The sequence below is a fragment of the Glycine soja genome, chromosome 16 (genome assembly GCF_004193775.1).
Source record: "Glycine soja cultivar W05 chromosome 16, ASM419377v2, whole genome shotgun sequence".
In the NCBI taxonomy this organism is placed as follows: Eukaryota; Viridiplantae; Streptophyta; class Magnoliopsida; order Fabales; family Fabaceae; genus Glycine; species Glycine soja.
The window spans coordinates 36999662-37010979 of record NC_041017.1 but is presented as its reverse complement, the minus strand read 5'-3'; the positions used below and the strand labels follow the sequence as shown (position 1 = coordinate 37010979).

At 32.2% G+C, this 11318-nt stretch overlaps 2 protein-coding genes across 2 annotated transcripts; both read left to right on the top strand.

Moving 5' to 3' along the window:
* The first annotated feature begins 383 nt into the window (after positions 1-383).
* Positions 384-4613, top strand: LOC114389237 (ATP-dependent Clp protease ATP-binding subunit CLPT1, chloroplastic-like). The gene is made up of 6 exons (XM_028349866.1): positions 384-739; positions 853-888; positions 995-1104; positions 2963-3142; positions 4068-4195; positions 4273-4613. The coding sequence occupies exons 1-6, from the start codon at positions 453-455 to the stop codon at positions 4312-4314; spliced, it is 783 nt and encodes a 260-aa protein (XP_028205667.1). The 5' UTR covers positions 384-452; the 3' UTR covers positions 4315-4613.
* Positions 4614-6239: 1626 nt separating this feature from the next.
* On the top strand, positions 6240-10241 carry LOC114388988 (ATP-dependent Clp protease ATP-binding subunit CLPT1, chloroplastic-like). Its single transcript, XM_028349546.1, has 6 exons — positions 6240-6597; positions 6707-6742; positions 6830-6939; positions 8507-8686; positions 9578-9705; positions 9786-10241. The coding sequence occupies exons 1-6, from the start codon at positions 6311-6313 to the stop codon at positions 9801-9803; spliced, it is 759 nt and encodes a 252-aa protein (XP_028205347.1). The 5' UTR covers positions 6240-6310; the 3' UTR covers positions 9804-10241.
* Positions 10242-11318: the final 1077 nt, after the last annotated feature.

The window sequence follows — 11318 nt, the reverse complement described above, 5'->3', positions numbered from 1 at the left end:
TAAATATTTTAAACTAATTTGAGATGTGAAACTTGTTTTATTGTAAAAAAAAAACTTAATTAACATTTAAACAAAAATAAGTCATAAACATAATAAAAAATGGCATGAAAAATAAGTCTTACAACCAACTAGAAAAAAAACTGATATTAAATAAGTTAAAATTTTTTTTCACCTTCTTCTCATTATGATCATGTTTCCCTTTTCTTCAAATATCAATTGAATTTTATATTTTATAATTTTTATACACGTGAATTTAATATGACAAAATTTACGTCTTGAAATTAAAATAAGTTCAAAATTCAAAGTTGACATACTACTAGTCATGTTACTAGCTAGTAATTTATAAAGGTTTATAATGGATAACACAATCTATTGTATGGCCCTTTTACCTTTCTCCAATATTTGTCAACAAAAACAACCTCTGACTCACCCTTCCCTCTCCTTGCTTGAGCATGAAAGCTTCCACTCTACCCTTTTGCCCAACCCATCTCCCCAAAACCTCTCATTTCTCTCTTCATCTCCTTCCAATGGCTTCCATTCCCACACTCTCTTCACCCCTACCCACAATCTCTGCTCACTCCTCACCCCATTCAAACCCAAACAACCACTGCACTCTCTCTCCCACCTCTCTCTTCGGCACCAGGATCACCCTCCTACGCGCCACCTCATCGTCTCGTTCCCTCCCCAACACCAATTGCCGTGCGACATCAGCCACCGTGTCGTTTAGCCTCCCCACCCCGTAAGCTTCTCTCTTCGCCAATACACGTAATAGGTCTCTCGAATTTTCTTCTGGGTCATCTCGGATTGCTGAAAGTTTCCATCTTTTTTTTTCTTCTTCTTCCGTTTTTGCAGGAAACCCCTTTCAGATACGCCTGAGAAAACCCCAAAGTGAGTTCATTGTTTTTGTCGTTTTTCAGTGATGTAATTGGGTTGTTGTTGTTGTTGTTGTTGTTGTTGTGTGTGTGTGTTTTGAGGGTTGTGTGGTTTGGTTCAGGTGGTCGGCGAGGGCTATAAAGTCATATGCAATGGGGGAATTGGAAGCGAGGAAGCTCAAGTATCCAAACACGGGAACCGAGGCACTTCTCATGGGGATTTTGGTTGAAGGTTTGTTAGTTACAATTACTATTGGTGCCTTTTTAATTTCAGTAATAGCCATGACAACTAGTCCTTCTATCGTAAGAGAAAAAAAATAAGAAAAAAAATAAGAAAAAAATGAATTAAGTTTCTCCTGTATTCTAAAATCAACGTATCCATTTCGGCTTTTATAGAAGGTAAATGAAAGAGCTTTTTTATAATGTCAAGTGCACAAGTTCATCTCAGTTTACAAGAGATGTGTAGTTTTTTCTATTTCCTAATTTCTTCTACAATAAGTGCTTATGAAGAAGTTTATGCAAACAGACTTGTCTAATCGTGTTGCATAAAAAAAAATTCAACCGGTTATGGGGGTTATATCTTATAGAAATATAAAAGTATAAAAATTTAGTATTAGAATTACAATATGAATTTATTAGAATGCATTGGCACTTGGCAGATTTCTTACTGTGTCATCCAATCATAGATTGCCATGTACGGTAAAGTTGTTGACCTTTGCAATAATTACTTTAAAAGTCACATCTAGGTGATTATTTATTAGTTGACATATGTTGGCAGGGTGTGAAAATTAAACACATAATATAAATACAATTTTTGTAATGTTCTGAGTTCTAGCTCAAGTAAGCAAAAGTATTTAAAGAAGGTACAAGTTTTAAAGGGACTGAAGTAGCAATTTGTTTCCTTTAGTAACAAGCCTACTGCAGCAAGTTTTGGTGTTTATGTTGTACTTGAAGGATATGTGAGTGTTGCATACATGTCTTCCCAATTAGTATTGGTACCGGACAGAGATTTAGAAGTACCTATGCATCATAGTCGTCCAATAGCCATTAATTGAAATATTGAATGGCAAGTTCAAATTCTTTTAGTTTCAGTAAGCACAACATGACATTCTTTGAATGGATGGAAAAAGAAAGCAGTAGTTAATCTTCCTGGTTGTTGCTGGTAAATGTTTTTGTATTTTTATTAGATATGTTATAACTGTTTTATGGTCACATTCACATCGGATTGGATGCTAGGTGTTTTTCTTTCCAACTATCAAACAGCATTCTTGAAAGGTGGATGGTTTAACTTAGCAGAATTCTCCATCATAATAGAATAGTCCTATTTCTGACCTATCATTTATAGTTTTTAAGAGAATTTTGTTGCCATACTTCATGGTTTATACCCTTCCAATTGCCAATTGGATGAATGTTCCTGCTGTATTGATATGGACATAGGTCAATTGTCTTTTATAAATCCATAGGAGAGCCCTGTGGAAGCTTGAATATCTCATGGGGTTTGGTACCCTCTTTGGTTATGGTATATGGGGTACAGGACATGCTAAAAGAACTTGCATTCCCAAAACTTGAGAAATATTTCATTATTCTCAATATAAAAACATTGCTGGATCAGAAAAAGAGAGGGTTGTTTCATCCTTCTAAATGAGTTATGGGTTCAACAAGAATATTTCATGAGGTAGACACTCAAGTTTAGTTTCATTGAAGATGATCATTTTCTTGTGGTTTTTCCCTCTACCATGTGAGCCATTGTATTCATGCTCCATTCTTATTGAAAGAAAAATGTAACTATGTATACATGGCCATGGTTGGTTCCTTTGTCACAATGTCACTGTAACTTAAGATGCAGTGACCTAAACTAAATGTGCTATTCAAAATGTGATACTAGAGTCTATTATGCTTCATTTCTTTTTCTTCTTTTTGAAATAAATTCCTTTTTAAATCTTGTTGGGAAGATCCTGCCATTTGGATTTCTAAAGGCACTTGTGCCGTTGTGCCTTTATCCTCGAGCACTTATTTAATTTAAATATTGATCTGGATTTGTGCCTTTTGTATACTCTTGAACTCTTAATCAACTTTTGTTTCCCTTTCAGGAACAAGTAAAGCTGCAAAATTCTTAAGAGCTAATGGAATTACTCTTTTCAAAGTACGTGAAGAAACAGTAGAGCTACTAGGGAAATCTGATTTGTATTTCTTCAGCCCTGAGCATCCTCCATTGACTGAACCAGCCCAGAAAGCCCTTGATTGGGCAATCGAGGAGAAATTGAAGTCAGGTATATGTGGTTTCTGCTCTGACGATTATCAACTAGTGTCACCCTGCCAAAAATTTGGCAATTGATCAGCTAGATTCATTGTTCAGTTTAGGATGTCTCCTTTCTCGAATATTTTTTCCACTTTGAGATTAACGTGATGCATGAAATGAATTTATTGGCGAGTTTGCAACATCAAGTAGAAAGAAGAGTTCAGTTGTCTTGTGCCTCTTTTGTTAAAAAGAGGCTGAAGTAGGAAAATTGATTTTTAATGACATCTGTTTCTCCCCATTACTTGAAAATTTGGTAATATGAAGACCTCATCAAATGCGATCAGTTCTAATAATAGTTTTATAATTTTTTTGCCTCAGCCATGTCTATAGTTTTGAGTTAGTCTTTGAATCAGCTTATTTTGAGTTTCTCTAACTCTTCAGAAGAAGTTGTGCTAAAGTCAAACACATTTGAACAAAAGCTCTACAAAATGAAGGTGCTTTTTGGCTAATGAAGTAAACATAAATGAGGCTTCAGGCTTGTAGCTAATTTTATGAGCTTCTCCTTCTCCTTGTCAATTCCACATCCCAAGGCCCAAAAACACATTACCAAACAGTTTTTAATTTAGAAGTAACATTCAAGTTAAAAAAATTATAAAATTACTAAACAACTTTATTTTTAAAGCTCTTATTTTTTAGTTTCAATCTTTACTTTTAAGATCCTAAATATTTAGGTTAGAATGCTATACGACTTATGGCTCAGTTAGTTAACCATCTCTCTATGTAAGTAAATGCCTATCAATGCCCAAGCCATTACCTAATGTATTAGTAATGGGACCTTGTTGTGATGTTGCATTTGTACAATGTTGATTTTCATCTTGCTATCTAATAATCTTACTTTTTTATATTTTTTGTTTTCTCTTGTGTATTTACTAAAATTATTATCATATAAAATGCAGGTGAAGGAGGAGAAATAAACGTGACACATTTACTTCTAGGAATTTGGTCACAGAAAGAATCAGCAGGTCAACAGATCTTGGATACTCTAGGTTTCAATGATGAAAAAGCCAAAGAACTTGCTAAAACAGTAAGTCTGAAGTTTTGTTGCTTTAGCTGACTGACACCTTGATGTTAATGTATAAATATGGTTTATGTCTCATGCAGATTGATGGGGATGTTGATTTGAGTTTCAAAAGGCAAGCTTAAGAAATTTCTTGCAATAATGGTTGATTGATACCTGTTGATCATTGGGGTTGCAAGTTCCTCTAGGGAAAATTAACTATACTCCCTCAAGATTATCAACAAGTGTCTGCGTTAATGTTATTTCAAATACTACACCATTTGGAGTTGATGTAATTCTTATTCTTTTTTTAATTTATACAAGTTTTGTGGAAGTCAATTTTTAAGCAGTGTGTGATGGTGGAATTGCAGTCACACACTGCATCATCTCTACGCTGTAACTTACTATCCCTTTTAAATGAGTTGTATCTATATCATTTTGCTAACCCCGAAACCTTTTTATTTTTTATATTTATATTTAGTACAAATTTCAACCACAATATATTTTATTTAAAAATATTTATTTATAATTAATTTTAGTTATATAAAATAAACTTTTTATTTTATGGAGACACCAAATAAAATACTAGTTAACTTATTAAAAATCACCTTATTTTAGTTTTTTTTTTAGCCCTGGTATCATTCCACCAAAAATTAATGGCTAATATCCTTATGATACTACTGACATTTTTTTCCATGCAGAGATGATAAATCGAACTCCTGATGATATTTAAGTGATAAAAATAATTATTTCACTCATAATCTTTGAACATGACAAAAAAAGGTTATAGAATAATAATAATAATAATAATAATAATAATAATAATTTGTTATTCAATTATAAATTATTGTATATGTTAAATTTGTTCATCTTTTATAAAATTATTTTAAAAATTATAAAAATGATAGTGTAAAATTATCTTAACATAGTTGTATATTTATGACTCAAATCTGAAATCGAATAATATCGAGTGATAAAATTTTTCTTAAAAAACTTATTTGATACATCTTGAAGTATAAGATAAAAAAAGTAACATGGGATGATCGTGTAAGTTATAATATAATTTTTTATCTTATCCTTCATTTGATGGATGAAGTACAGTATAAACATAAAATAAATTTTACTATAATATTGTTTCTAATATAATTATTTAAATATAATCTACATTAATATTTTTTTTTTGTTAAATTGGCTTCTTCTTGCTCTTGAGCATCGGGGCAATAGTGGGCCACATGATATGGTTAATGTAATAGGATTCCTCCTAACAAAATTCCAAACAGTGCTTCCTAATTAAAAAAGAAAATTACAATTGTGCTAGGGGAGTTCAATCCCTGAGAAAAACTCTTCTGAGAACCAATTCAAGAAAACATTGTAGTGATAATATAGGTTGCTGCAATGCGTGAAAAAAGGAATACGCTGTAGACTGGTAGTTTGGGGACCGTGCATACGCACCGGCAGTTGTTTTTTTTCTTCTTCTTCTTATTTGGTTGTTTAAATTTTAAAAAATAGTTGGAACACATAAAAGCAAAACAGATAAATGAATAAAACTGGAAAATAATAGAAAAGGAAAGAAATCTGGGAGAGAAAGTTGAGAGAAAGAATATGAAAATGGTCCATTTTTTTCAGAACAAAATAAATTAATCCTGTTATTTGAATGTAGCTCTGAAAATATAGAAAACAGTACAGAAAATACTGTTACAATTGAATTATTGAGCCAAATTATTATTGACAATGTAATATTATCATAATATTGAATCATCTCCCTAACTATATCAACGTAACCATATTTAACAGCAATATTGAGTAAAAAAAAATGAAGTTTTGTGTGGTCAATTGTTTGTGCCATCAGCATGAGAATTTTTTAAAAACAAATATGGAATAATTATTGAATTTGAGTTGTTTTGTACTATCATTTTTAACAAATCAAAACATATCTTAATTATTTTACACAATTGGATATTCAGACTTAAATATAAAATCTCTTGTTAAGTTTAAGCTGAAATAATCTTTCATAGTTGATCACGATGATAATCGATCTCTTCATTTAACACTAACTATCATAACCTTAAAAAAAAGACTAACTATCATAGGATTCATAGCCTTTAACACTCCAAAACCTCTTCACTCTTAGCTTGCTTGAGCATGAAAGCTTCCACTCTACCCGTTTACCCAACCCCTCTTCCCAAAACCTCTAATTTCTCTCTTCATCTCCTTCCAATGGCTTCCATTCCCACACTCTCTTCATCCCTACCTACACTCTCTGCTCACTCCTTATCCCATTCAAACCCCAACAACCACTGCACTCTCCCTCCCACATCTCTCTTCGGCACCAGGATCACCCTCCTACGCGCCACCTCATCGTCTCATTCCCTCCCCAACACCAATTGCCGTGCAACCTCAGCCACCGTGTCGTTTAGCCTCCCCACCCCGTAAGCTTCTCTCTTCGTCAACACACGTAATGGGTCTCTCGAATTTTCTTCTGGGTCATCTCGGATTGCTGAAAGTTTCCATCTTTTTTTTTTCTTCCGTTTTTTGCAGGAAACCCCTTTCGGATACGCCCGAGAAAACCCCAAAGTGAGTTCATTGTTGTTGTCGTTTTTCAGTGACTTTATTGGATTGTTGTGTGAGTGTGTGTTTTGAGGGTTGTGTGGTTTGGTTCAGGTGGTCGGAGAGGGCTATAAAATCGTATGCAATGGGGGAATTGGAAGCGAGGAAGCTCAAGTATCCAAACACGGGAACCGAGGCGCTTCTCATGGGGATTTTGGTTGAAGGTTTATATTTACAATTACAACTGGTGTCTTTTTAATTTCAGTAATAGCCATGAAAACTAGTCCTTCTATCGTAAGAGAGGAAAATAAGAAGAAAAGAAAAAATAAGTTTAAATGCATAAGTTGCTTTTAGTTTGCATGAGAAGTTCAGTTTCTTTTACTTCTTATTAGTGTTTATGAAAAAGTTTATGCAAATAGGCTTGGCTAATTGTGTTGCATGGGCACTAGTAAAGATGTAAAATAATTTTAAAATTTAATTAGAATGCATTGACAGATTTTTTACCCTGTTATCCAATCATAGATTGTAATAATTACTTTAAAAGTCATATCTAAGGTGTTCTTTTTATTAGTTGTCTGAGTAAATTTTTATGTATGTTGATAGGGTATGAAAATTAAACCCTTATAACATATAAACAACTTTTGTAATGTTCTGAGTTCTAACTCAAGTAAGCAAAAGTTTTTAAAGAAGGTGCAAGTTTTAAAGGTACTGAAGTAGCAATTTAACTTAGCAACCAGCTTTGGTGTCTATGTTGTACTTGAGTGATAAGTGGGTATTGCATACATGTGTTCCCAATTAGTACTGGTACCGGACAGACTTAGAAGTACCTATGAATTATAGTTGTTCAATAGCCATTAATTGAAATATTGAATGGAAAATTCATATCCTTCATGTTTCAGTAAGGACAAATGCACAATATGGCATTCTTTGAATGAATGGGAAAAATTGTAGTTGTTAAGCTTCCTGGATGCTAAATGTTTTTCTTTCTAACTAGTAAACAACATTTTTAAAATGTGAATGGGTTTAACTGAGCAGAATTGTTCAATCATAATTAGAATAATCCTATTTCTGACCCACCTTCTATTTTTATAGAGAACTTGGTTGCCATACTTTATGGTCTATACTCTGCCAATTACCAATTGGATGAATGCTCCTTGTTGTATTGATATGGACATAGGTAACTTGTCTTTTATAAATATCCATGAGAGTCCTGTGGAAGTTTGAATACCTCATGCCTTATGGGGTTTGGTGCCCTATTTGGTTGTCATATGGTGTACTGGACTTTCTAAAAATACTCGTTTTGGCCTCCAGAACTTGAGAAATATTCCATTATTCCTCAATTTAAAAACATTGCTTGATCATTAAGAGAGTGGGAAAAGGAAATTGTTACCTTCTGTTTTATCCTTTCAAATGAGTTATGGGCTCAACAATATATCATGAGGTAGATGTACTCAAGTTTTCATTGAAGGAGATAATTTACTTGTGGCTTTTCCCTCTACTATAGTACTATGTGAGCAATTGTATTCATGTTCCATTCTTATTCTTATTGAAAGAAAAAGGGTACCGTGTACATAGCCTTGGTTGGTTCCTTTGTCAGTATAACTTCAGATGCAGTAAAACCTAAACCAAATGAGCTATTCAAAATGTGGCACTAGAGTCTATTCTTCTTCATTTCATCTTGTTGAAATAAGTTCCTTTTTAAGTCTTGTTGCCTAGATCCTGCCATTTGGATTTGTATTTGTGCCTTTTGTATATTCTTGAGCACTTAATCATTTTTTGTTTTCTTTCCAGGAACAAGTAATGCTGCAAAATTCTTAAGAGCTAATGGAATTACTCTTTTGAAAGTACGTGAAGAAACAGTAGGGCTACTTGGGAAATCCGACTTGTTTTTCTTCAGCCCTGAGCATCCTCCTTTGACTGAACCAGCCCAGAAAGCCCTTGATTGGGCAATTGAGGAAAAATTGAAGTCAGGTATGCATGGTTTCCCATATGACGAGTTTCAACTAGTATCCCCCTGCCAACAATTTTTACAAATGATCAGCTAGATTCATTGCTCAGTTTTAGATGTCCCTGTTTCAAATATTTTGAGTTATTTGATGCATGAAATGAATCCATTGGTGAGTTTGCGTTGCCAACTAGAAAGAAGCTTTCAGTTATCTTGTGCCTCTTTTGTTAGAAAGAGGCTGAAGTGTGAAAATTTATTTTAAATGACATTTTTTTCTCCAATACTGAACAAAGCCTGAAAATTTGATAATATGAAGACCTCATCAAATGCAATCAGTTTTATTATGCCTTAGCCATGTCTAGTTTTGCTCAAGTTAGTGTTTGACTCAACTTATTTTGAGCTTCTCTTCTCTTTAAAAGGACAGGTTATGCCAAAGACATTTGTACAAAAACTTGACAAAATAATGGTGCTTTTTTGCTAATGAAGTAAACATAAAATGAGGCTTGTAGCTAATTTTAGGAGCTTATCCTTCTTCTCCATTCTAAATCCCAAGACCCAAAAACGCATTGCCAAACACTTTTTAATTTAGAAGTAACTTTTAAGTTAAAATAGTTACAAAATTACAAAACTATAATTTTAAAGCTTATTTTTTAGCTTTAATCTTTAAAGTAACTTTTAAGATCCTAAAAATTTAGGTTAAACACTGTCCAAGTTATGGCTCAGTTAGTTTCCCTTCTCTCTATGAAAGTAAATGTTCATCAATGACCCATCCATTGCCTAATGTATTTGTAATCTGACCATGTTTGTGATGTGGCATTTGTACAATGTTGATCTTCATCCTGCTAGCTAATAACCTTACTTTAATATTTTTTGTTTTCTCTTGTGTATTCACTAAATTATTATCATATAAAATGCAGGTGAAGGAGGAGAAATAAACGCTACACATTTACTTCTAGGAATATGGTCTCAAAAAGAATCAGCAGGTCAACAGATCTTGGCTACTCTAGGTTTCAATGATGAAAAAGCCAAAGAACTTGCTAAAACAGTAAGAGTCTCAAGTTTTGTTGCTTTAGCTGACTGACACTTTGATGTTTAATGTATAAATATGGTTTATGTTCCTCGCAGATTGGTGGTGATGTTTGATTTGAGTTTCAAAAGGCAAGCTTAAGAATTTTCTTGCAATAATGGTTGATTGATACCTGTTGATCATTGGGGTTGCAAGTTCCTCTAGGGAAAATAAACTATCCTCCCTCAAGTTTATCAACTAGTACCTGCGTTAATGTTATTTCAAATACTGAGTTGTACACCATTTTGGAGATGATGTAATTCTTATTCCTTTTTAATTTATACAAGTTTTGTGGAAGTCAATTTTTAAGCAATGTGTGATGGTGGAATTGCAGTCACACACACACACACACTGCATCATCTCTAGTCTCTACCCTGTAACTTGTTACCCTGTAATTTATCCAAGTTGTATCTGTATCATTTTGCTTAAAGCGAATCTTTTTTTATTATGAAATTAATTGTAATGGACCGTCATAAGATCTTATGGTCGGTGAAAGAAAAGATTCATTTGTTTCATGCATTAGCCAAGAAGGAAAAAAATGTGTTGTGAGGTTCTATTCGAAGTTCCTCGATACTAATACGACATATAAATGATAGAAAGAATAAAGCATGCCATACTTGTATTATCATAAATACATAGGTAAGTTATAAAATTATAATTGCTAGAGTATTATGATAGTATGATACTATGGCCAAATGTTGATACAAAAACTTACAACACTCAGTTATAAAAAAACAAAAAAACCTTACAACACTAAATTAAATAAAAACTTAGAAGAGAAGATGAAACTAAAATTAAAATTAAAAAAAATATAATATTACCAAAATTTTATCTAATATGAATTTATTTTATATTTGGATTCTAAAATTAACTTATACTATTGTTTTTTTTTTCTTCTCAAAGTTACCCAAATTTAACAGCATTACAACAAAATTACACCATTCATGTAAAAAGCCCCAATTTTGATAGTAATGCACTATGCTTAGATCTCGTTTACAAATGAAACATCATTTTGGTATGAAACCACATGAATCTCCCTGCAGGAGATCATTTTACTTGAGTTGGTATAACTATTAGGACCACAAATTATGATTGAAATTCAAAATTATGAGTTAAGTTAGAATAATTCCGAAGAATTCAATGAACTCGTTTGATTTTACAAAGGAGACAATTATGTGTGTATTTTTTTTTTGATGAAATTGTGTATTTAAATACACATATTATAATAAATTAACTTTTTATTATGATTTTTGAAAATAATTTTTATATTTTTAATAAAAAAATATGTCAATAAGAACTCATAATAAATTAATTTCAACGCACATTTTCATTCCATTTAATAATCTAAATTAATTTTACAGATATTAATTATATCCAACTCTAAATATGTAAATTTAAAATTGTTTTTCTTTCAACACATGTTAAAATTAGGGTTTTTCTATTTGTAAAATGTTTTGATTTTTTTCACCAATAATTATGAAACATTCCACTCTTCTATCACATTTAAAAATTAATAAAGAAAACATTTTATCGCATTTCAATCCACCAAATATAATAATAATAATAATAATAATAATAATAATAATAAAATC

Excerpts from the sequence above, each read along its gene's own strand:
- LOC114389237 (XM_028349866.1), top strand. The coding sequence starts at position 453 with ATGAAAGCTTCCACTCTACCCTTTTGCCCAACCCATCTCCCCAAAACC. Across the intron at positions 740-852 it reads TCGTTTAGCCTCCCCACCCC|GAAACCCCTTTCAGATACGC; the intron begins GTAAGCTTCTCT and ends CCGTTTTTGCAG. Across the intron at positions 1,105-2,962 it reads CATGGGGATTTTGGTTGAAG|GAACAAGTAAAGCTGCAAAA; the intron begins GTTTGTTAGTTA and ends TTTCCCTTTCAG.
- LOC114388988 (XM_028349546.1), top strand. The coding sequence starts at position 6,311 with ATGAAAGCTTCCACTCTACCCGTTTACCCAACCCCTCTTCCCAAAACC. Across the intron at positions 6,743-6,829 it reads ACGCCCGAGAAAACCCCAAA|GTGGTCGGAGAGGGCTATAA; the intron begins GTGAGTTCATTG and ends GGTTTGGTTCAG. Across the intron at positions 8,687-9,577 it reads TGAGGAAAAATTGAAGTCAG|GTGAAGGAGGAGAAATAAAC; the intron begins GTATGCATGGTT and ends TATAAAATGCAG.